At 40.1% G+C, this 26,197-nt stretch overlaps 1 protein-coding gene across 1 annotated transcript; it reads left to right on the top strand.

Moving 5' to 3' along the window:
- Positions 1 to 2,778: 2,778 nt before the first annotated feature.
- Positions 2,779 to 9,543, top strand: TTC32 (tetratricopeptide repeat domain 32). The gene is made up of 3 exons (XM_003411812.4): positions 2,779 to 3,048; positions 8,235 to 8,401; positions 9,128 to 9,543. Exons 1-3 carry the CDS (start codon positions 2,897 to 2,899, stop codon positions 9,253 to 9,255), a joined length of 447 nt encoding a protein of 148 aa, XP_003411860.1. The 5' UTR covers positions 2,779 to 2,896; the 3' UTR covers positions 9,256 to 9,543.
- Positions 9,544 to 26,197: the final 16,654 nt, after the last annotated feature.

The following is a 26,197-nucleotide window of genomic DNA, read 5'->3' as shown; positions in this document are numbered from 1 at the left end:
GTGTGCTGTATTTATCCTGGTTGGGGTTATCTGAATTTCTTGGATTTGTGGTTTGTATGTCTTTTATTAATTTTGGAAAATTTGTAACCATTATCTCTTTAAATATTTCTTCTGCCTTATTCTCTTATTCTCGTAAGACTCCAGTTGCGCACCTGGTAGATTATTTGCTATTGCCTTCCAGTTCTCAGATACTCTTTTCTGTTTTTTCCCCCCACTTTTTTCTCTTTGTGTTTTAATTTGATAATTTCTATTGATTTATCTTCAAGTCCAGATTCTTTGCTCATCTGTGTTCAGTCTGATTAATCCACTGAAGTTCTTCAGCTCTGATATTGTGCTTTTTATTTCTAGCATTTTCATTAGCTTCTTTTGTTTCCATCTGTTGAAATTCTCCACGTTTATGCATGTTGTTCAATGTTTCTTCTAGATCCTTTAACATATTAATCAGACGTATTTTAATATAAAATACCTGTCTGATAATTCCAGCATCTGGGTTATCTTTGGGTCTGGTTCTGTTGAGTGCTTTGTCTCTTTTTCTTGCTTTATTTGCCCCATAAATTTTGACTGAATATGTGTCATCATGTGTGGAAGAACAGTAGAGACTGTTGTAAATAATATTTACACCTAGAAATAGACACTCCTCTTCCTCTGTCAGGCCATTAGTGTTGGAGAATTGAACCAATCTAGTCAGTAATTGATCTGGGTTTGGGTTTCGTCATGGTTATCGTTACTTTCAAGGCCTCAAAGACTTCAAATTGCTCCAGTGATGGACTACTGCTACCTTGTGCTTAGTGTGGTTTGTGTTAGTGTGTGTGCACGCGCTCCGGCTCCATCCTTAGCTTTCAGCAGAACCTACACATCTGCACCACAGAACAAAGTCTCTCTCCTTGCTCTTGCTTCTTTCCTAGGGGTAGACTGCTGTTGCTTTTTACTGAATGCTAGGTGCATGGTAGGAGCAGTGGGGGGGTTCTCATTTCTTCTGGTCCAGACTCAGACATTGTCATGCTTGTGTGCCTAGACCTTGGGTATGGGACTTTTTCAGCATTATTGCCCTTTACACCGTGACAAACTCTACTGTTTATCTGTGGGTGACCTTTAGTGAGAGAAACTCCCATGGTGGTAACTGACTTCTGCTTTGTGTCAGTGCAAGATCCTCCCTGAGAGGGTTCCCTGCCTCACCCCAAGGGCAGGCAGCTTTTGCTTCTACTCCTACTTTCAGAAGCAATGGATCTTTGCCAGATCCATGGGGGCAGAAGAATTTCCTAACCCTCCCCCAGAGGCGGATGGCTTTTACTTCTATCTGTTCTCTCTAGATCAGTGGATCTTTTCTCCTGCATCCTGGGTGCAGGAGCTTTTCTTGTTTCGGTTCTTTTTATTCTTTGCTGTTCTTCCAGTTTTAAAAATTGTGTCTGGCACATAGGTGATGCTCAGTAAACATTTGAGCAGAAAGTTCTGTATATGTTAAGGATAATAACTGTTTTGCATGTGGCAAATTTCTTTCTGCCTTTTAATTTATGTACTGTAGTCAATTCTGTCAGACACTTTAGCATTTTTTCCCCTTTCTTTATGCTTAGGAAGGTCTGCCTCACTCTGAGAAAACTACCTACATTTTCTAATAGTTTTTTTGGAGTCTAACTTTTTAATATTAACTTTTTAATTCACCTGGAATAAAGGTATTCTGTCAAGTAGGGATCTTGACTATATTATTCCCCAAATAATTAATTTTCCCAACACTCATTTGAATAGTCTATCCTTTCCCCATATATGTGAAATGCCTTTAAATATAAAGCCTATTTGGGGTCATTTCTGGCTTTGTTTGTTCTATTAATCTGTCCATTTTCCTACACCGGAAATACGTTTATTTCTGTAATCTTAGTCTCCTAGTCCTATGTTTTTACTTAACATTAATACACTATCTAGTTTTCAGTGATTGTGTAAATGAAAAAATTAAAATCTAATAAGAGCACTAGAAAAAAGAACACAATTTTTGTTCTGTTGTCTTTTTCATGAGAAACCTCCAAACATATTTCTCATCTTCATGTTTTCTAAAAGACACCCAAGTAGTTTTGGAATAAAACAGGAACTGAGAGACCCTAAGAGGACACACGACAGGCATTTGGTGTGTAGGGGTTAACAAGTTTTTTTTTTTAAACGTAGTTTTTATTTGAATTAGGCATATTGTACTTAAATTACTATCTGGGTTTCCCTTTGGCAAAAACAATCAGGAAATGTAAAGGAACATTTATTGACTAGACTATCGACACAATATACTATCTGATTAGTCCTTTCGACAATTCCAGAGGTTCAAAAAGGTTAAGGCCATTTGCCATTCAGGGTCTTGGGGCTAATAAATGGCAGATTTTAGATTTAGACTTAGGGCGGCGGGACAACAAGGCTCTCGTCTCAGGGTAATCATCACCTACTCGGAACACTCGAAACCCTTTTGCTACGTGTGGACATTGGAACTGCAGGGGCTACAATAAATTCGCAGGCAGGCCAGTTAGCCATTCATAAAGCGAACCAAGTTTTCTTCCACTTTCGGCACATTCAGTCCCCTAATTCTCTGTAACAAAGGGCAAGTTCCGCGCAACATCAGACAACGTGCTCGGAAACTAGTTTGGGACTATTGGTGTGTTTTCTGGAAAACGAGGCTGGCGGGACCAACAGGTAATAACAGCCCTGCCCCTATTTGCGCTCGTCCACGCCAAGCTTTCCTAGAGCACCTGAACTCGCTGTCAATGGCCGACCCTTCGTCTCGCGAGACGACAGGTCCTCAGAAGGCACAAACTTCCCCTTCCGAGTGCGCCGAAGTTTCACTCTCATCCTAAATGCCGGAGGACATAAGTGGCTTTGTGGTATCAACCCCCATTCTACGCCAAAGGCGGGACTTTTGACCGCTATGGAAGAGCAGCAGGGGCAAGTGAGCCAGTCAACCCTACCACTCGCCCACGCGCACTTCGAGAAAGGTGACTACCTGGAGGCCGAGGCGCTGTATTCCGCGTACATTCGCCAGTGCGGCTGTGCAGCCTCCGCGCGAGCCGGGCCCGGAAGGTAACTATCGCGAGAAGTGGGGCTTGCGGGTGTCTCCCCGGCTGGACGGCCCGAGTCTTCTGACCCGCTCGCTTGAACTACTGCGCGCGGGGTCAGCTCTTTGGCTTGAGCCAGCGCCGGTGGTGCAGCGGTCAGATGTTTACCTTCCCAGAAGGGCGGAAACGAGAGTCCGGGGAGGGACTCCGCCCGCTAGAAGCCACCTGCTAGGACGGCGATGGGGGAGCTCAGAGGAAAGCGGCCCCCTGCGCGCTTTTCCGCCGCGGGGCGCTGGCTGCTTTTCCCGCCCCGCCTTGGACGTTACCCGCTCCCTGATCCAGGCACTGTTAGAGCGGAGAGGGCTTTTCCACCTGTCATTTAGCAGTGGGAGATCTGAGACCCGGTAACGGGAAGGCGACACGGCCGGTAGTGCCACGCTAGAACTCTACCGTTACTCTAGAGCATCACAGCAAGCTTCCCCTCCCGCCCCTTCACTTGTTATTAGGAAGAAATTTAAGTATATAAAAAAGAGTATAATGAACTTAAAAGTGTCACTTGGCTTAAGCATTACCACTTCACTTGGACATCTTCTGGATGTTTCCGAATGCATTTCTAAATGTGTATTATTATAATTATGTATTGGGCGCAGGAGTTAGCGCTATGGCGAGCTACGACTGCTAACCAAAAGGTCGGCAGTTCGAATCCACCAGTCGATCTTTGGAAACTCTCTGTGGGGCAGTTCTACTCTGTTCTGTAGGATCGTTGTGAGTCGGAATCGACTCCATGGCAACCGGTTTGGTTTTTGTTTATTCTTTAAAAAGACATAACCACAATACCATTATTATTAGGTAATTTCTTAAGATCTAGTGTTGGAACTTTCCTGATTGACCAATAAAGTGGGTTTTTTTCGGATGCCTATCAGGTCTCTGTTAATCTATAAGCATCCCCCAGTCCCCGGCCCTCTTTTTTTTTTTTTTTTTTTCCGGTTTATATGTTGAAGAAACCAAGTCCTGTGTCCTGAGGGTTTCCCATGGTTTGGATTTGCTCAGTGCATCCCCCTGACGCCATTTAACATGGTCCTCTGCTCCTGTGTTGCTTGTGAATTGATAGTTAAATCCTGAGGTTTGATCAGATTCAGATTTAATGTTATTTCAAGACTAGTGTTAAAAACAATCAAAAGTCAGAAATCTGAACTTAAGGTTTGTGCTGAGCAGTATTGTACATGGATATAGTGAGACCACTGTGACTCCAGAGAAAGCAAGTGGCTTGAAGAAGCTAGTTCAAGGAGACTTATAAAGAGAAGAGGAAAAAGAAATATATATATATATTTTCCACACACAAAAAAATGCTTTATTGAAATTAGAAGAAAAATGTTCATAAACCTAGCATGAACTCAAAAGGGCAGTGATTAAAAACCATTACATTCATTTTTCCTCAGAGTGACTGATTATCTGATTTATATAATTGTCAGCTCAGTTTATAATAAACTATTTTTGATGTTGATGTTTTCAAATAAGGTCTCCAAATATCATTATATAAATGTAGTTGTACAGTATGCATAAGGTTGAAAGACTAAGGGGCCAGTGGATGATTTTGCCTGCACTGGCGATTTTGTTACTGTTTTTTAGTTTTATTGTGCTTTAGGTGAAAGTTTACAGCTCAAGTTAATTTCTCATTCAAAAATTTGTACACATTATTTTGTGACATTGGTTGCAATCTCCACAATGTGACAGCATGCTTAGGAGGAAGAAATACAGAAGGTCAACCACTGGATAATCTTAACATGACTGATCGAAACTTGCCCTCCCTCTTGTACTGAGACTGAACTGGTATCAGATTACCAAATGGTCTCTGCCCTCCACTCAGCCCAGGGGTGGATTACCCAATAAACAAGGTAAGCATGGGCTTACTTGTGCTTACTTCCTAATCTGTAGTGAACAATATCACGTTTTTGATGTAGTAAAAAACAGGTGAAATTGTGCACTACAGATTAGGAAGTAAGCACAAGTAAGCCCATGCTTACCTTGCTCACTGGGTTATCTGTCCCTGTAAGGGATAGTAAATTTGAAGAGGCTTTGATTCTGTAGGTAAGTGCTTTGGGGTGGGGAGAGAGAGAGATGCCGGCCACACCTAGAAGCAGAATCTTTAACGTGGTGAAAAAAATGTGAAATTGTAAGCACTGGATTATTGGGTAATCCGCCCCTGACTGAACCATATCTTCTGAAATTCAAATTCAGCAAGCCTGGTTAGGAACAGGAAAGAAAAAAATTGCAACTTTGGGTCAGAGAAAAACTGCTGGCAGGATTAATTTTGGTCAGGAATTTGTTTATAGTGAGTATTTGGTTTTGTGGGTCAGAAGATCCCAAAATCAAAGCAAGATATGTTATCAGCGTCTCCTTTTGACACTACTTTATGGGTGGTGGTGTGTACTTTTACCGGGAAGCACGCAGTGTCTGGTTTTCTATTTTTGTGATGTTACTAGCCTAGCCTGCTAATACCTGTTTGCTCAAAGCATCTGGGGTTTATGCCTGAATGTGTAGCATTTGTTGTTATTCCACGTTTTGCCTTCGTTGTGCTTGTTTGTGGGTGTGGGGTGGACCAGGATGAGAAAAGATAACAGAGAGGGATGGAATGCATTTGACAGTCCTGAGTTGCCTACATTGTCTTGCTCTTCTCCCCTCAAGGATTTCAATTTTTTTTTTAACAGAATTCCAGCTTAGCTTTTGTATTAGGTTGTTGTGCTGTTTAGTCTCTTCCGACTCATAGAGACTCTATTTATGTACAACAGAATGAAACACTGCCTGATCCTGTGCCATCCTCAAAATCGTTATGAATTAGGTTAGACTTAACTAAAACCAATGATTCGATTCTTATCCTGTTTGTTAAATTACTGGAATTAAAAATAAAATTGCTTTCCAATTTCAGTAATACACCAGAATTATAGTTAGTAGATGCTTAAGAACAGTCTATAAGATGGTACCACCTTCCTTCTCACCTCCCTAAGAGGAGAAAAAAAGATTAGTAAACATAGAAAACTTAGTTTTTTATCGTTGTTTCAAGGGTAGGTCTATTTCAAGAATAGATTTTCCCAGTAGGTTTTGAAAGTATTCATCAGCAACAGGCATAGTGAGGCTTTCCAGTCTTACTGTTTTTTATCTTAGTCAAAGGGCACACGGGTCTGTTTGTAGCAAATGTAATTTCTGCCCTCCACTGGCATGGGAAGGTGAATCAGCTGTGGTTTAGTGGAATGGAGTTTAGCATGCCTCAACTCCAGTCCCGGCTCTGCCACATAAGCTAGTAGCCTTTCTCAGCCCGTTTCTCAGCTGTCAAATGAACCCTCAAGTCCTTACACTTCCAAAACTCTTCTGGAAACTCACGGATCAAAACTGAATTCTGTCAATGACATCTTTTCTTTAAATATTTCTTTTAGAATTTAGAGTTATTTTTTAAACTATTGGGTCACTGAATCATTTTGGAATATTATTTGTAGCCCCGGAATGCTGTCAATTCTGAATGGTTTACGATATTTCTTTTAATATTAAAAAATGCAGCCTTAGCCATAACCTAATTTCCAATTTTTTTTCTTGTTGTTAAAGTCAGCAAATGCTGAAAGTCCATACTATTTGAATTAGATAACTAGGTAAAATGCCATTCCAGTAAATACCACCATTCCCAAAATCGCAATATTACAATTTCATCTTCAACTGTTAGCCTATGTCTTGTAAAACATGAAACAGAATTTCAGTGTGAAAGGTAGATTTTTAGCATTTGTTGATATCTCTTTCTAAATCTAACACTTTATCCTCTGAATATAAGAATTTATGAGACAGTGTAGAGGCTTAGACATTTAGTGACTGAAACCTCACTGGAATCTGGAGGCTGCATTTTTCTTACCACTTGTTCCTGGGCAGCAGCTCACCTAGTGTTACAACAGAGATCCATGGAGGGAGCGTCCACTCTCATGCTCTGGGTCTTAACAGTGGCGCCAGCGGCATCCAGAAGTGTCCTCATACCCTTGTCTCTCAGTCATAGGTCAAGTAACAGAAATGTTCTAAAGTTGCAGTGATTCCTTGCCTTTGTTAGTAAATGTGGACTGCAGGAGACCCCTGGGCTGGGAGTAGCCTCCTTCCTGGTGGCAGCAACAGTTACTCCCTATCTTAGATCGCAAGGATTAAGATGTTAAGGCAATTGGCTTTTAATAATACTGAGTGCAGTCACAAATATCTTCTGAGGACTCTACTTTGCAGTAAGGGGTATAATAGAGATGGCACATAGCTTAACCTCGTATCTTCTCTGGTTTGAGAATCCCTTTGGGGTAAAAAGAAGGGAAAACAATTGGCTTTGATGCAGAGCAGAACCTAGAATGTTCTTCCACGCAGATGGTTAGTCCTGTGCAGAGAAAGGTGCAGAGCAGCTGGGGCTGTGACCTGTTGAGCTGGTGACTTGTCAGAGCTGCTTGGGACTTCAACCCCTTACGGATTCTGCTCAGTGGAGCTCCTTGGGCAGCCTCTAGTGGTCCTCAGATGCGGAGCTGATTCTGCACACAGACCTCCAGTGTGGGCCAGAGGCCCCAGGAGGGGAAATAAAGGAGCCCACCCTGCCAGCAGGAAGCCTGGCCTTGGGGAAGATGCCAGGTAAGCCCAGGAGGCAACCCCATCCCCAGAGAGCACTCTGTGGGACCAGCATGTTGAAATTTCACCTGGAGCTCACTTGTATTTCTTTACTGGTAAACAGTGATTTCAAATCTCATTGTTTTAGGTCACTTAAATATTTGAGAATAAAGCTGATGATTCACTTTGCAACATTTCCATAGCAAACTTGAACTTTGGGCTGGTTTTCCCTCCTTGATCGTCATGTATCTGGTCTGTCTGCTTTGCCCTGCTGGCGTGTGCTTAGAAAATGAACAGTCATTTTAATGTACTTAATTTTTTTTTTTTTTTTAGTAGCACAAGTCAGCAGTGAGCAGAGGTTTTGAACACACTGTGGCATTAATGTGCTTCACAGATGGACAGTATTACCCGGCAAAAGCAGATAACGTGGTTAGACAAGAATTGATTCCACTTGTGTGCTTCATTTCTTCAGTGTGCGTTTTCAGAGTGGGCACTCCATGTTATTGGCTGTGGAGTTCGATAATCCTCCAAGGAGAATGAAAGAGGAAATGAGATAAATTTGGTAACACGGTGTCTTTAATGTGAACTTTTTCTTTAAAGCAAATGCAGCCCCAAGGATTTGGCTACTGCATATAACAACAGGGGGCAAATCAAGTACTTCAGGGTTGATTTTTACGAAGCAATGGATGACTACACATCTGCCATAGAAGTCCAACCCAATTTTGAAGTTCCGTATTACAACAGAGGGTTGATACTATATAGGCTGGGTAAGATTATTTTTTTTCCCCCCCGCTTTTGTCTGTGACTGTATTCTGTTATTTCAGAGCTTTCAAATGTTGTAATACAAATGTGCTAATTATCAAGGCTTAAAGTGATGTGGAATTTAGGTTTAGAGCCCATAACAAAGGAAGCGTACCTGAGTTTATTTTAGGCTTTCCACGGGCATTATAGACCACAGCAAGCACTGGGTGGGAATTGGACCCGGGCGCCAGTGTGAGGGTGACCCCATTACTTTGTGCCTGTGCGTCCCCAGCTGCGAAATGAGGGTAATGCAGACTGTCACCTGTGAAACTTTTCTGAGTTAACATCTTCGAAGGCACATGAGACAGTATCCAGTGAAGGGGTTTTAGATCCTTGCATTAAAGGGACTTTAGTTACTATTTCATTTCATTTAAAGGGTTAAGAAGAAAAGTAACCTCATTAATTTTACTGCAGTTATGTAACAGGTGACATAAATTTTGTTGACATTTTGTGGTGATTTAGGCTACTTATGTGTTAAATCTCAGTAAATTGAACCCAAAGCTTTTTTTAGCTATATTATTCTTTAAGGGCACACAGAATTACTTTGCTATTTAAAAGAAAAAAAAATTTTTATGCTAAGAGTGGTTGAAGTTTCAGTTAAATATAAAAGCGAAAGTATATGTATCCAAGCTTTGCTGTGAGTAATAGAAATACTCAAGTTGTTTTTCTCCTATTTTTTGGTTCTGGCACAGGATATTTTGATGAGGCTTTGGAAGATTTCAGGAAGGTTTTAGACTTGAATCCTGGATTTCAAGATGCTGCTTTGAGTTTAAAACAGACTATTCTAGACAAAGAAGAAAAACAAATCAGAAGTTACTGAAAAATTATTGAATATTTTAATTAATTGAAATATTAACTCATGATCCTTATACTGGCATCTAATTTTAAAATAGGTATTGAGCTATTCAGATTTATATTAAAATAAAAACATTTATGCATTAGCACTGAAAGTTAAATAACATATAAAAAAACAATGTACTTAATTTCAGATTGAGAGAATATTTGCTAAATATGCTTTTCATAAGGTGTAAATATGTCATATCAATGTATAATTGTATATCATTACAATAAAATATTTAAAGGAATGAATGGTATTGTCTTCAGTGAAACTTTTTTTTTTTGCTGTTTTTATTCCCAATGTTTTATTTTAAACATTTTACCTCTATAGAAAAAAAACAAACAAACTATAAATGCCTGCAAACTCTTCACTGAAATTCACCAGTTGTTAACATTTGCTTTTTCTTTATAATTTAAATATATAACCTTGCTTTTTGCCCAACCATTTGAAACTAAGTTGTGGAAATGACAATACTTCACACCAGACATTTCAGTCTGCCTCTTCTAAGAATAAAGGCATTCTCCTTTATAATCACAACACCATGACACCTAATGAAATTAATAGTTCTATAAAAGCGTCTAAATCCAGCCCATATTTAAATTTCCCTAGTTGTTCCCAAAATCTATAGATTTTTATTTCTGATCTAGAGCCAATCAAGTTTTATTGCATTTCATTGTTATACCTCTTTGAATTCTTTTAATTGAGAATAGCTCCTCCGCCACCCCTTTTCCCCTGTGGCATTCACTTGGAGAGCAAAGCTATTTTATATAGCTAAGACAGAGACTCATAACCTTTGGGCTTAACTATGTACCCAATTTGAGAGCGTTTTAAAAGAATTCAACTTACACTTGATTTTCTCTAGAAATCATTGCCAATAGGTTAATATTTAAGTAGTGAATATAGTTTTCTTTCTCTGGATAATGTCAATAATTATGATCAACATTTACTGACTACTTAATATAAGCCAAGCGCTATTTGAAACTTTAATAATAAATTGAGGGTGAAGTAGGGGTGGAAAGAGGTGAGGAACTGATCAAAAAGCAATAAATATAAGCCTTAAAAAAATCGATTTTATTGGGTGCTGCCAACAATAGTTGAATGATTAGGCTATGGCTATCAAGAATTGGGCAGAACTTGAGGGGAAAACAGACCTGAGCTGGTTGTGCCCATCTACATTATTTGGTTTTTATTGTGTCATCTGGCTTTCAAAGCTCCAAACCCTGCATCTCAGGATGGCTCATGCTAGTTTATTACTGCTGTGGGAGACTTGTGGGGTGGAGATGACCCAAATCAGGAGAACATTTGTTTGCCCAGTGTCTCCAAAGGAAGGCACAGAGCAACTTCTGGAGCTGCCTCAGATACAATCACCATCATGAACCCTAAAAAAACTTTTTTTTTTTTTTTAAATTTAAGTGATCTCAAGAAGCAGAAAAAATAATTGCCCTGTTTGTAGTTAATAAATACGTGGCAAAATACTTGGAGAATTTGGACTGCAGGTGAATGAATATCAAGAGAAAATTAAATTTGATGGTCTGGAAAGCAAAAGTCTATTTCTAGAAGTATTTACATTTTCCAAGATGATTTATCTTCCCTTTTGTTGCAAGTGTCTTTAAAGGAATTAATAAAGTTGAATTCAAATGTAGAAAAATCCTTCTTAAGAAAACTTTTTTTTTTTTTAAGCAAGATCCCTGGGCTTTGGGAGAGCTTAAAGCCATTCCTCCCAGAAAATCAAATACTTAAGTAACTTTATTTTCTTTTGGCTCATACTCTTTCTTTACTCTTGCTTGGGATCAGATGTAATATGAAAAAATTAAAAACTTGTTAAAAAATTTCCGTTGGCTTGCTGGATTTTATTATTCAAAATTACTTCATCCTTTACCAGAAAAAAAAAAAAAAAAGTTCAGAATCAGCACTTGGTGATTGGGGAATCAGGCACTTACTTTTAAGTTACTGGAAATAACTAAAAAATAATACATTTTCCTCATTTGTTTTCTTCAAAACATTAGATTCTAAATATCTGACTGACTCAATAATACTTTTGACATGTGCCTTAAGGATATTCTTTATTATCATTCCTGGTTTTTCTGTCCTTCGGTGGCCTCTCTACCCTCCCAACATTAGTCATTGTCCTGGCCCCCTGCCATTTTGCAGTTCTTAAATCTCCCTCAGTGGGAATAATATACTTCAGCCTTGCCACTCAGAGCAAAGGAAGTCAGCATTCACACTGATACTTCTCAATAACTCTTGTCTCTGCCAGGCCTGTTGTTAGGTGCCATTGAGTCAGTTCTGACTCATTGTGACCTTACATACAACAGAAGGAGACCCTGCCCGGTCGTGCGTCATCCTCACAATCATTATGCTTGAGCCCATTGTTGCAGCCGCTGTGTCAATCCATTCGTTGAGGGTCTTCTCTTTTGCAGACCCTCTACTTAACCAAGCATGATGTCCTTCTCCACGGACTGCCAGGCTTAAAGAAAACCTTAAAAATTTAAGTTTCACATAATTAAACCTATTCCTAGCTTAATGGCTTTAATTTGTCCTTGAAAACTCTTCTGCTAAGTAAAAAGCCATTCGATGAAAAAAATTTTGCATTAGTTTTAGTTGGAAAAATTATGAATTTTTCTGTAACCCAAGATATTCAAGTGATTTCCACAGAAAAGTTTGTCAACTGAGCAAGGAAAACACATTTATACGAGTCATAAACAATTTGAAGGTTAACAGTGTGTACATAAACATTAATAGCAAAAAGGTTTATTGTACTTGTTTTTTCCACCATTTCAAAAAGCAACTTTACTGAGCTATGATTCACATTTCATACAAGTCACCCACTTAAAGTGTACAATGGTTTCTACTCTATTCACAGTTTCTGACCATTTTTAAAAACCAATTTTTCAAGCTCTTAGGTCTTGCGTTCTTCTTGCATGCAAACTGCACTTAATAATGAGATTATAACACAGAAAAGCACCTTTAGCCAAATTAAAAGCTATAACACAAAAGTGCTTCGAACCAGATGATAATAGCACATACCCAAAACAGACTGAAGAATTTCTTCAGGGCTCATCCAAATATGGAGCACGATTTACCTTGGTTTTATGTGGTATTTGACTAAGACATTTGGGTTGAGTAAGTTGGAGGGTATGTCTCTGCCTGAAACAAGGTATGTTGAAATATTACATGGCACATATAGTGTGTGATGGGGTGAACAGGTCGTTATTGAAATAAAACCAATTAACAAAGACGTGGTTTAACTTTTCAAAAGCCTAGTGAAAAGCTAATAGAACAGTTGCCAGCTGAGCTAAATGTGTAATTTGACCGAGCTTCCAGATGAATTCACATTTTGGTATTTTTTGTGTTTCTCAAAAATGTGACAATAACTGATGGGAAAGGGGTTCCAGTTTAAAATGGCTCTTGGTCGGCAGCCTTTACATGGCCTCCCTAGCTTTCTAATAAAACACCCTTGAAGACACAGAAGACAAAACCACCAAACACTAGGGCTGGCTGTCCACTTACTGCCAGAATCTGGAAAGTATTTCTATCAACTAAAAGCCTAAGTATTCTGAATTTTATGGAGCATTCTGCCACACTGCCAGAACTACCACTTGCCCATAAAAACATAGATAAGACAAGAACGACAACAGAAAACCCATTGCTGTCAAGTTGATTCTGACTCAGTGACCCTACAGGAAAAGGTAGATCTGCCCCATAGAGCTTCCAGGGAGCACCTGGTGGATTCGAACTGCCGACCTTTTGGTTAGCAGCTGTAGCTCTTAACCACTACACCACCAGGGAGAAGGGAAGAGGAGGGAAATAAGGAAGGGCCAAGAAAAGTAAATTCACAATAGCAGAATTAGAATCCATATTGGCAGAAGTAATTGAAAAGTAAAAAAGAATTGGCAGAATTTATACTTCACAAAATCCAATGAGTGACACGGAGAATATTTCCAGATTCTGAAAATCAAGGATAAAGGATGAGATAGAAATGATGAAAATAGAAAATAGAACATTTTGAATGTTTAGCCCAGATGTCACCTTATCAAATGCCTAAACGGACTTAATGTTGCATCCTGCTCTACCTTTTTCATTTCAGTTACCAACCAACAAATTATAAAAATCTATAGATTGATGTCTCTATTGTTTATCGTGTGTCTCTCCCTGCTAGATTGTAAACTTCAAGAGGGCAGGATCTTTGTTTTGCTACTAAATGTATCCCAAGCATCTAGAACGGTGCCTGGCACTGAGGTACCCTGGTTAATCAGGAGATAAATCAATTTAGGAGAAGTCACTGGCCCAATGGGAAGAACAAGTTAAAACCAGTTAAAACTAAGTCCAAACGTTTGGAAATCTGGTGGTAAAACTAAATGATATTAATAATTTTTCTCAAGAGTAGCAACTTAATAACAGATACTAACATATTAACAAAGACTAAGAAGTTACTCGTGTGCCTGTTAGAGAGAATCAGAGAGAAAGACTGATTCGTTAAATTTCATATCTAATGTTGTTAGGGGGTGACTTCAAAGAAATCATTTCACTCTTTGCAAAAAGGAAAGAAGGATGAGAAACAGTTCATTATTATTATTTTTTTTTAATAAGAAACAAAGCAATTGTTAAGATGAAAAGACATAGTGTATGCTTTTAGAAAATTACAAGAAGGTAAAAACACATCTCCATGTAGCAAAAGAAAAATGATTAAAAAAAAAGAAAAAAACCTTCAAGGAAGACCAAAGAGCGGGAATTATTCGCTGTGAATATGCATGTAACATAAGAGCGTGAACAGTAAGCCCAGTTCTGTATATAATGGCAAACAATCACACATACAAGAGTGGAGTGAGGCCAGTTTTTAACAGAGGAAGACACAGAGGCTCAGAGATTCAGTAACTTCTTCAAAATCCATATAAACATTTGACCTTGTAGTATCAATTATTTTTGTTGCTGCCAACAACGCAAAGCAGAGGTGACATGTCATTTTTTTTTTTTTTTTGATAAATTGAAATTGCTCATAAAACAAGGTGAGTACCAAAACTTTAGTTTTTATAATGGAGCATCACTGCAATTCTAGAACTGCATGCTGGTCATCTTCCTTCCTGATTGAAAATAGACACAAAAGATGATGAAAAGTAGATGAAATATTAAAAGCAAATTTCATTTGGAAAATTGAAAGTCACAGCTGCCAATACGTAAATTTATATCTTATGTTAAGTAAAAGTACCCAACATTTAGAAATAATACAAAAGGAAGATTGCATGTCCCTTCAATATCCAATCTTCCTTTTATTGGAGCATTGTCTCACAGACTCGCCCAAGGGCTATTTGCTTCTCAAGGGGTAAGCCTTTCTTTTTCATTTTCTATTTTTTTTTTATTTACTCTTGATTGGGCTCAGACTCTGTGAGGTTACATGTAACTTGCAGATTTTTGTTGAGAGGAGATGTGAATCATTTCTGTCTGGTAGAAAAAATAATCCCAAAACATATGGTTTTAGTACCCTGGAGGACATTAACCGTTTTGTATCTAACCTAGCGATTTTATTCCAAATTCTTGCTTCATTGACTATACTGGGTTCCTCAAATGCTCTTTTATCATCCTACTGGTTCCCTCGTTAATGAGTTAAATAAACAGTTACCATGAGTTCATTCCGGGTTTTTATGGGAGTCATATTTAACTTTTAAAAATTTACATTTTGACACTGCTAATAATAACTCTCATAGAATTTCTCATTATATAGTCACTTAAGATATTTCTTGCAGGAGTAAGGGGGGGAACTGAGAAGTTTTTATTTTTCTGCTGCGTATTTCTTTAAAATGTTCAAACCTTTCTATTTGGCTTGTGAGGAGGTTTAATTGACCTTGGGCTGAAGTAAAATGTAAGAAAGGCCTTCACTTAAAAAAAAAAGTTTGCCCCCCAACACCTATAGCAAATGCTCCTTTTTAAAGTAGGCAAAAACTCCATAAAAACATAATGTAGAGAGGCAGAGCCAAGATGGCGGAATAGACAGCCGTGTCCATCGAGCCCTCTTTACAACAAAGGCCAAAAAAAACAAGGGAAACGAGTATATTTGTGACAAGCTGGGAGCCCTGAGCATCAAAGGCAAGCTTAGACAACAAACAGAGGGGCAGGGGGAGGAAGAGGCTGTTCAAAAGTGGAGAGGAGTTACCGGACCTGAATTGCGGGGAGCCCTCAGGCACCATTCCTGGAGTGGCGATGGCGGCAGTGGGCTGGTCCTAGCGTTCGGCCGCAGTTTCCTGAGGGAGAAGCAGCAGCCACACAGCCCACTCACACCTCCGGAACCTGAGGAGAATGGTGCTCTCCGCAAAAGCTAAGTACTTGCCTATATTTTACCACACCCCCCCGCCCCCAAGCCGGCTTCAGTGGCTGAATCCCTGGGCCTGAGATAGACCCTGGTGAGCACCTGGAGCTGTCCTCCTGGCATTGGGGAAGGAAAAAATTTCCAACTGGGGGGAAAAGTTAATTTGCTAGCTCCATTAACTGGGGGAGCTGAGGACAGAAGTGGCTCCTGTCTGGGCATAAACCATCCGTGGACCTTGAGCACCCTTCCCTTCTGCATGGACCTGTGTGGGCCTTTTTCGGGAGAATAGGCCTTTGTTGGCAAACTCCAACCATTTCAGCTGTACGGTGGAGAGGTGGGTTTTTGACGTTTGACATTGCTTTGCCTGTTAAACAACATCTTCACCTACCCACATCAGGGACCTAAGGACTGGTAGTTCCACTCAGGTCACCCAGCCACTCACAACAGGGGTCCAAAGATAACTGGTACCTCCCAGCCCTTACAACCAAAAACTTTGGGTGCCCGTGGTCCATCTGCAGAACCCACCCACCAGCACGCTCTAGGGAACAGGGATGCATTTTCCTCAGAGACACTCAGGGGTCGGTTCTCAGCCCCCGCCTTGTTCAGAGCGTGACTCCTTGCTGCAATCAGATACCGGTATATACACCAATCATCCCTGCCCCTCTAAGACTGTAGGACAGAGCCTGTACCACATGCATGATATCAGCTACCTGGAAACCTGAGCTGAATTCATACATGGAAACTGAATGGACTCCTAGCCTGATATACCTGATGACAGCTCTAGCCAGCTGGGGACAGGACACCAGAGCTCCAAAGGCAAAAATAATCAAAGTGGCTAACTCAAGCAACCCAGAGGGATATACCAAAATAAAAAAAAGCAAGCAGCTACAACACACTAAGCAAGCATAAACTAATACAATAACTTATAGATGGCTCGGAGACAACAGTCAATATCAAGTCACATAAAGAAACAGATCACGATCACCTCAACAGGCTCTCAAAGAATCCAGGGATCTTCTAGATGAAAGTGCATTCCTGGAATTACCAGATGCAGAATACAAAAGTTTAATATACAGAACCCTTCGAGACATCGGGAAGGAAATGAGGCAATATGCAGAACAAGCTAAGGAACTAAATTCATACCTATCCATAATTACCCTGAATGTAAATGGACTAAATGCACCAATAAAGAGACAGAGAGTGGCAGAATGGATTAAAAAACAAGATCCATCTATATGCTGCCTAGAAGAGACACAGCTTAGACTTAGAGACACAAACAAACTAAAACTCAAAGGATGGAAAAAAATATATCAAGCAAACAACAATCAAAAAAGAGCAGGAGGGGCAATATTAATTTCTGACAAAATAGACTTTAAAGTTAAATCCATCAGAAAGGATAAGGAAGGACACTATATAATGATTAAAGGGACAATACACCAAGAAGATATAACCATATTAAATATTTATGCACCCAATGACAGGGCTGCAAGATAAATAAAACAAACTCAGCAATGAAAAGTGAGATAGACAGCTCCACAATAATAGTAGGAGACTTCAACATACCACTCTCAGTGAATGACAGGACATCCAGAAAGAAGCTCAATAAAGACATGGAAGATCTAAATGCCACAGTCAACCAACTTGACCTCGTAGACATATAGTGAACACTCCACCCAACAGCAACCAACTATACTTTCTTTTCTAGTGCACATGGAACGTTCTCTAGAATAGACCATATATTAGGTCATAAAGCAAGCCTTAGCAGAATCCAAAACATTGAAATATTACAAAGCATCTTCTCTGACCATAAGGCCATAAAAGTGGAAATCAATAACAGAAGAAGCAGGGAAAAGAAATCAAACACTTGGAAACTGAACAATATCCTGCTCAAAAAAGACTGGATTATAGAAGACATTAAGGATGGAATAAGGAAATTCAGAGAATCCAATGAGAATGAAAACACTTCCTATCAGAACCTTTGGGACACAGCAAAAGCAGTGCTCAGAGGCCAATTTATATCAATAAATGCACACATCCAAAAAGAAGAAATGGCCAAAATCAAAGAACTACTCCTATAACTTGAACAAATAGGAAGAGACACCAGAAGAAACCTACAGGCACCAGAAGACAACAAATAATAAAAATTAGAGCTGAACTAAATGAAATAGAAACCAGAAAAACAACTGAAAGAATTAACAAGACCAAAAGCTGGTTTTTTGAAAAAAATCAACAAAATTGATAAACCACTGGCCAAACTGCAAAAGAAAAACAGGAGAGGAAGCAAATAACCAGAATAAGAAATGAGATGGGTGATATTGCAACAGACCCAACTGAAATTAAAAGAATCATATCAGATTACTATGAAAAACTATACTCAAATTTGAAAACCTAGAAGAAATGGATGAATTCCTAGAAACACACTACCTACCTAAACTAACACAAACAGACGTAGAGCAACTAAATAGACCCATAACAAAAGAAGAGGTTGAAAAGGTAATCAAAAAACTCCCAACATAACAAAAGCCCTGATCCAGACGGCTTCACTGCAGAGTTCAACCAAACTTGCAGAGAAGAGTTAACACCACTACTACTAAAGGTATTTCAGAGCATAGAAAAGGACAGAATACTACCAAACTCATTCTATGAAGCCACCATATCCCTGATACCAAAACCAGGTAAAGACACCACAAGAAAAAAACATTATAGACCTATATCCCTCATGAATGTAGATGCAAAAATCCTCAGCAAAATTCTAGCCAATAGAATTCAACAACATATCAAAAAAATAATTCACCATGACCAAGTGGGATTCATACCAGGTATGCAGGAATGGTTCAACATTAGAAAAACAATTAATGTAAACCACCACAGAAATAAAGCAAAAGTCAAGAATCACATGATTTTATCAATTGATACAGAGAAGGCATTTGACAAAGTTCAACACTCATTCATGATAAAAACTCTCAGCAAAATAGGAATAGAAGGAAAATTTCTCAACATAATAAAGGGCATTTATACAAAGCCAACAGCCAACATCACCCTAAAATGGAGAGAGCCTTGAAACATTTCCATTGAGATCGGGAACCAGACAAGGATGACCTTTATCACCACTCTTATTCAACATTGTGCTGGAAGTCCTAGCCAGAGCAATTAGGCTAGATAAAGAAATAAAGCGCATCCGGATTGGCAAGGAAGAAGCAAAAGTATCTCTATTTGCAGATGACATGATCTTATACACAGAAAACCATAAGGAATCCTCCAGAAAACTACTGAAACTAATAGAAGAGTTCAGCAGAGTATCGGGATACAAGATAAACATACAAAAATCAGTTGGATTCCTCTACACCAACAAAAAGAACATCGAAAAGGAAATCACCAAATCAATGCCATTTACAGTAGCCCCCAAGAAGATAAAATACTTAGGAATAAATCTTACCAGAGTTGTAGAAGACTTATACAAAGAAAACTACAGTACACTTCTGCAAGAAACCAAAAGAGACTTACATAAGTGGAAAAACATACCTTGCTCATGGATAGAAAGACTTAACATTATAAAAATGTCTATTCTACCAAAAGTGATCTATACATTTAACACAATTCCTATCCAAATCCCAACGACATTCTTTAATGAGATGGAGAAACAAATCACCAATTTCATATGGAAGGGAAAGGGGCCCCGGATAAATAAGGCATTACTGAAAAAGAAGAACAAAGTTGGAGGCCTTACTTTACCTGACTTTAGAACCTATTATACCGCCACAGTAGTCAAAACAGCCTGGTACTGGTACAACAACAGATACATGGACCAATGGAACAGAATTGAGAATCCAGACGTAAATCCATCCACATATGAGCAGCTGATATTTGACAAAGGTCCCAAAACACTGAAATGGGGAAAAAACACTCTTTTTAACAAATGGTGCTGGCATAACTGGATATCCATCTGCAAAAAAATGAAACAAGACCCATACCTCACTCCATGCACAAAAATGATCTCAAAATGGATCAAAGACCTAAATATAAGATCTAAAACAATAAAGATCATGGAAGAAAAAATAGGGACAATGTTAGGAGCCCTAGTACATGGCATGAACAGTATAGAAAACATTATAAAGAACGTAGAAGAAAAACTAGATAACTGGGAGCTCCTAAAAATCAAACACTTATGCTCATCCAAAGACTTCACCAAAAGAGTAAAAAAACTACCTAGAGACTGGGAAAAAGTTTTTAGCTATGATATTTCTGATCAGTGCCTGATCTCTAAAATCTACATGATACTGCAAAAACTCAGCCAAAAAAAGACAAATAACCAAATTAAAAAATGGGCAAAACATATGAATAGACACTTCACTAAAGAAGACATTCACGTAGCTAACAGATATATGAGGAAATGTTCACGATCATTGGCCACTAGAGAAATGCAGATCAAAACTACAATGAGATTTCATCTCACTCCAACAAGACTGGCATTAATCCAAAAAACACAAAATAATAAATGTTGGAGAGGCTTTGGAGAGATTGGAACACTTCTACACTGCTGGTGGGAACGTCAAATGGTACAACCACTTTGGAAATCGATTTGGCGCTTCCTTAAAAAGCTAGAAATAGAACTACCATAGGATCCAGCAATCCCACTCCTTGGAATATATCCTAGAGAAATAAGAGCCTTTACACGAACAGATATATGCACACCCATGTTCACTGCAGCACTGTTTACAATAGCAAAAAGCTGGAAGCAACCAAGGTGCCCATCAACGGATGAACTGGTAAATAAATTAGGGTATATTCACACAATGGAATACTACGCATGGATAAAGAATAGTGAGGAATCTGTGAAACATTTCATAGCATGGAGGAACCTGGAAGGCATTATGCTGAGTGAAATTAGTTGCAGAAGGACAAATATTGTATGAGACCACTATTATAAGAACTTGAGAAATAGTTTAAACTGAGAAGAAAACATTCTTTTGTGGTTATGAGGGGGGGAGGGAGGGAGAGGGGAGGGTGGGAGAGGGGCATTCACTAATTAGATAGTAGATAAGAACTACTTCAGGTGAAGGGAAAGACAGCACACAATACAGGGGAGGTCAGCACAATTGGACTAAACCAAAAGCAAAGAAGTTTCCTGAATAAACTGAATGCTTCAAAGGCCAGAGTGGCAGGGGTCTGGGGACCATGGTTTCAGGGGGACATCTAAATCAATTGGCATAATAAAATCTTTTAAGAAAACATTCTGCATCCCACTTTGAAGAGTGGCGTCTGGGGTCTTAAATGCTAGCAAGCAGCCATCTAAGATGCATCAGTTGGTCTCAACCCACCTGGATCAAAGGAGAATGAAGAACACCAAGGACACAAGGCGATTATGAGCCCAAGAGACAGAAAGGGCCACATGAACCAGCGACTATATCATCCTGAGACCAGAAGAACTATATGGTGCCTGGCTACAACCAATGACTGCCTTGACAGCCAACAGAACAGAGAACCCCTGAGGGAGCAGGAGAGCAGTGGGATGCAGACCCCAAATTCTCGTAAGACCAGACTTAATGGTCGTAACTGAGACTAGAAGGACCCCAGTGGTCATGGCCCCAGACCTTCTGTTGGCCCAGGACAGGAACCATTCCTGAAGCCAACTCTTCAGACATGGATTGGACTGGACAATGGGTTGGAGAGGGATGCTGGTGAGGAGTGAGCTTCTCAGATCAGGTGGGCACTTGAGGCTATGTTGGCATCTCCTGCCTGGAAGGGAGATGAGAGGGTGGAGGGGGTTAGAAGCTGGTGAAATGGACACGAAAAGAGAGAGTGGAGGGAGAGAGCGGGCTGTCTCATTAGGGGGAGAGTAATTGGGAGTGTGTACCAAGGTGTATATGGGTTTTTGTGTGAGAGACTGACTTGATTTGTAAACCTTCACTTAAAGCACAATAAAAATTATTAAAAAAAAAATGTAAAAAGTAAAAGTCTCCCCCTCCCTTTTAAGGCCTTTTCCCATTCTCACTCAACAGGAATAACCACTATGAAGTTTATAGATATCCTTCCAGACCTTTTTTCTATGTACAAATACATAGACTTATACATATACATGCAAAGAATTATGCTATTCATATCACTAGTCAGTAACTTAACTTTTTTTAAACTATTGTGGACAGTCCTCTATTTAAGAACACAGAAATCTACCTCATTCTGCTTAGACCCATAATTTTTAAAACCACATTAAAAATGCTTGCCAATTTTTTGTTATAAAATGAATACATGCATATGGTAATAAAAATTAAAACAGCACAGGAGATATAAAATGAGAGCCCCCTTCTCTGCATTCCCCTCCAGAGGTAAATACTTTTAACCAGAACAACTGGAAACAAAGGGGCTAAAAATGCTCACTGTCCTCTCCCTGCTAGTCACAGGATTATCCTTGCTCATTATTTGTTGTATTCAGTATCTTTGTGGCTCTATTCCCTGTAGGCAACTTTGAGTAGTTTGTATTAAGAATATTTCTGAATATATCTGTTACTGCACATTGCGGATTCAGCCTTCTGCTGCAAAGCCAAAGCTGAGACAGGAGGAAGGTAAACAGCACGGGGGCGTTATAGAATACCAGTATCCAAGAGACAGAGAGGACAGGTTCCTCCCAAATTCTGTCTGCCCCAGAAGGGCTAACTGGAGGCTTTTATAGGGAGAAGGTCAGGGTGTAGAGATTTCCAGGAATGTTGGTTCTTCTCTGAGGTGGACATAATGATGAAGTGACCTATTGTTAATGTCTGTCAGGTCTCTTGATGCCATCCTGGTTTTGGTCACAAAATGGGTCCGGGTTTTGTTCAATTATCTCGGGTCTCGATGGTATTGCTCATTGTTTTGCCCCCTGGGAGAGGAATATGGTTTAATCAACATAAAAATCTTGATTACCTTGTTTTTCTACAAAGGAACAATTGTGAGACAGATTCCAGAGCAAGTAATTCACATTTTCAAAGACTAAAGGTTTAATCACAGGTTATGTACCTATACTAAAACACTAAAAGAATATACTGTCTCTACTTCATATCCTTTTGGCACTACTCAGCTCACACTTATCATGTCCAAACTGAGCTCTCGGCCTCCTCCTCAGCCTGCTCTTCTGAAGTCTGCCCACCTCAGTTAATGCCTCTCCATTCTCCCGTGGCTTCAGGCCAGACGTCTGTAACCCAATCCAACCCATCGGCAAACACTGGGCTCCAATCTCAACACCTATCCAGATCCTAACAATTCCTACCTCTTCATCTGCTACCACCCAGGCCAAGGTTTCATCCTCCCTCACCTAGATTATCGCACATTTCCCAACTAGTCTTCCTGCTTCTGTTCTTACCCCCAAAATCTATTCCAAAACAGCCACCAGGGCGAGGGTTGAACAACATACAGCAGCTTCTCATGTCACGCAGGGTAAGAAGCAAAGCTCTCCACAAGGGCTTATGGTGAGGAACTTTGCACTCACTCCCCTTCCCCCCACCTCCTTCAAGCCTTTCCTTGTATTTCACCACAGTAGCCATGGGAGCCAGACAGCTCATGAGGGCGGCTGCCATTTTGAAAGCCAGGTGAAGGTTGACATTCCTTGTATGTCATTTATTGTGGTCCTTCTCTGACCACCTTGTTTAAAATCTCACTCCCTAAAACCCATTGCCATCCAGTCGATTCTGATTCATAGCAACCCTATAGGACAGAGAAGAATTCCCCCAGAGGGTTTCCAAGCAGCAGCTGGTGGATTCGAACTGTTGACCTTTTAATTAGCAGCCCAGCTCTTAACCACTGTGCCACTAGGGCTCCATCATACTGTTCATCTCACTTTATTTTTTGCTATCCACCCATACCATGCTTTTATATTGTTTCCCTGCCTGTCTTCTCTCCACTAGGTAAGCTGTGTGATGGCAGAGACTAGTCTGCTTTGTTCCCTGCTGTGTCATCAGCATCTAGAACAGTGTCTGGCACACAGAAGGACCTCAAATGTGTTGAATGAATAAGTGAATTAGTTGTAATAATTTATGAGTTTGTTATTTAATCTTGCAGATTCATTCCTGGCTAATTAGGTACGGAGTGGACAAATGGTCGACTCCTTGTTTCTCAGCTGACTTGAGAATAAAGCCTAATTTATAGTCAATTTTCATTTCACTTAAAACAGCTCACTATTCTAGCTTAATTTAGAGGAAGAGAGCCTCTATAAGACAAGGTCAAACAACAGGGACTTTGTGTTTTAATACGGCTTTATAATCGGTACCCAATAAATATTAGTTCTTTTCAAATGACAGGGCTTTTGCAAGTATGCCTTCATGTTCTTGCATCCACAAACATAGCTCTACTGAAAAAAGGTGAACCTTTTGTTAGAGCAAGCCTATTAAGATTTCCAAGAAAGAGGAGGGAAGGGGAGAAGAAAGAGAGGGCTATTATTTCTTTATTTGGTCATGACCCTGACTCAGTCAGGAGAGGGTCCCATGACTAAGCACCGTACAAAACATGCTGGTTTGCTCTGGCTGTCTGTGAAGAAGTTCATGAACACCTTGTGTGGCTTCAGACACTCAACTCTTAGAGAATTGAAGCTCCTCTGACTTGAGACTGAAAAAGAAAAGTGGGAGTCGGTCACGTCAGGCTACCAAAACAATAGACCATCACTAATAAGCCAGGTGAAAAAAATATCCAAGTTGGCTGAGGAGGCAGGATTGGGAGCTGTCAGTCTGGGATTCACAGAACAATAATTATTTCCATCATGAGGACTGGCTGCCAGTAGACTTATTGGACTCGGACCAGCCTCTTAAATGGGGAGGTGTGGGGAGGGCAAATGGAGTGAGGTGTCTCCATCAGTCACTTATGCCAGTGCCTGACAATGGCCAGGGTCCACTTCTCTACACTTGCTATACTCACTCCTATCTCTCTGCCTGTCCTCTTGGAATACCCGCTTTCTCTCACTTATTCAATTCCTGCTTATTCTTTAAGAACCATTCCAAGTCCCTACAACTGCCATTAAACTTTCCCTACCATTATCAACCCAAACTCTTCTTCTTATCCTCTACTTCTCCAGTATGGTCTAGACAAAGTACCCTTGCTACTGATCACAGTCCATATACCAGTAGCATCGCCATCTCCTGGGAGCTTGGTAGAAATGCAGACTCTTGCTTGGCCCAATGCCAGGCCTACCAAAAGCAGAATCTACATTTAAACAAAATCCACAGGTGGTTCCCATGCACACTGAGGTGTGGGAAGCACAAGTCTGTATCACTGGTTCTCAAACTGTAGTCTCCAGATCAGTGTGACCAGCATCACCTGGGAAATTTCTAGAAATGCATAATTTGAGCCTCAACATGTGTCCACTGACTCTGACTCTCTGGGGGTGGAGTGCAGGCACCCGGTTTTAAGAAGCCCTTCAAAACATTCTGAAGTATGCTCACGTTTGAGAACCACTGGTCTATATAGTTCAGTCTAGCATTTAATTCATTTCATGTGTATTTATTTCACCCTGCAAGAGGGAGGACTCTCAAATCCTACTGCCTGCCTGCCTCTGGTACGTAGCCCCATTCTAAGCACACGGTGATTGATGCCCAGTGGTAATTGACTAGTTTCTCCTCCCCCTACGTGTCCTATACAAACATGAGAGGACGAGTTGGACAGGGCAGGTGAAGGAAGACTTCCCTTTGTTCTCTTGAGTCCCTCAAGGATTTGAGTATTTTGGAGGGAGTTATGCTTCCTCTTTCAAATCTGAGACCACTGGCATCATATAATTTTGCATAGTAGGTATTAGAGAGTTATCACATTGGGGTCTGACTTGATCCAGAATTTTGTCTCCAACAGTTTTATGTGGGTTTTCTCCCTGGAAAACGTCATTGCTATTGAACAAATGAAGCAATGCTGGCTAACTCTCTGTCTTTCTGGATCAATACACCCTTCATTCGGCAAGTGGCAGTGGCTAGCTCTTCTGGCTTGTAATGTCAGTGAGAAGGATTTTCAGACATGACTAATGTATAGCCTCCCCAGACTTCCTGCTCATGAACTCTCATAAAACACTGCTATGTTCTATCATCATCAATTAACGCCTCAGCAAACAGTGCTGGCCTGGAAAAGCAGAATGTCCTTGCCTTAAGTGCTCTTCCTCCTTGGGCTGGCTGCTAGCTTTCATATTTCAAGACATAAATCCTCTTGAACTACTTAATGGGCATGCAATTTTAATCATAGTCATAGAACATTTGAGCTGGAACTTGAGAGATCTCATCCTTTGTTTTACAGGTAGACAGATAGGGAGAAGATCCTGGTTTAAAGGTTATGCAGTTGGTGAACAGCAGAACCATGACTGGATTTAGACCTTCTGACTTCCAGTTTAAGAATAACAATGTCCTTCAGTGAGTGAAATGCCTCCTTTTGCATTTATTTCCACTAATCCTGACAAACCTTAGACTTAAGATCCAGTTCTCTCCCAGGGTTGGAGTCCCACAGACCTAGCTCTGTTGATGAATTGTGCAAAGGCCCCTAAACCTAAGGCAGAAAAACATGCTATGGGCACCAGAATCACACCTCTGGGGTAGAGAGAGCAAGCACCCCAAGGCACAGCTAAGTTGTGGTACCCATGTCCCAAGACAGGAGCTGAAGGAAATTGGTATAGAGAACTTTGGAAGAGGT

The sequence above is a fragment of the Loxodonta africana genome, chromosome 12, assembly GCF_030014295.1.
Source record: "Loxodonta africana isolate mLoxAfr1 chromosome 12, mLoxAfr1.hap2, whole genome shotgun sequence".
Taxonomy (NCBI): Eukaryota; Metazoa; Chordata; class Mammalia; order Proboscidea; family Elephantidae; genus Loxodonta; species Loxodonta africana.
Note: the sequence above shows the minus strand (reverse complement) of the source record. Positions and strands in the feature narration are given on the sequence as shown.

Coding starts and splice junctions, on each gene's coding strand:
- TTC32 (XM_003411812.4), top strand. CDS start 2,897: ATGGAAGAGCAGCAGGGGCAAGTGAGCCAGTCAACCCTACCACTCGCC. Junction 3,049..8,234: donor GCGCGAGCCGGGCCCGGAAG/GTAACTATCGCG, acceptor TTTTCTTTAAAG/CAAATGCAGCCCCAAGGATT. Junction 8,402..9,127: donor GTTGATACTATATAGGCTGG/GTAAGATTATTT, acceptor GTTCTGGCACAG/GATATTTTGATGAGGCTTTG.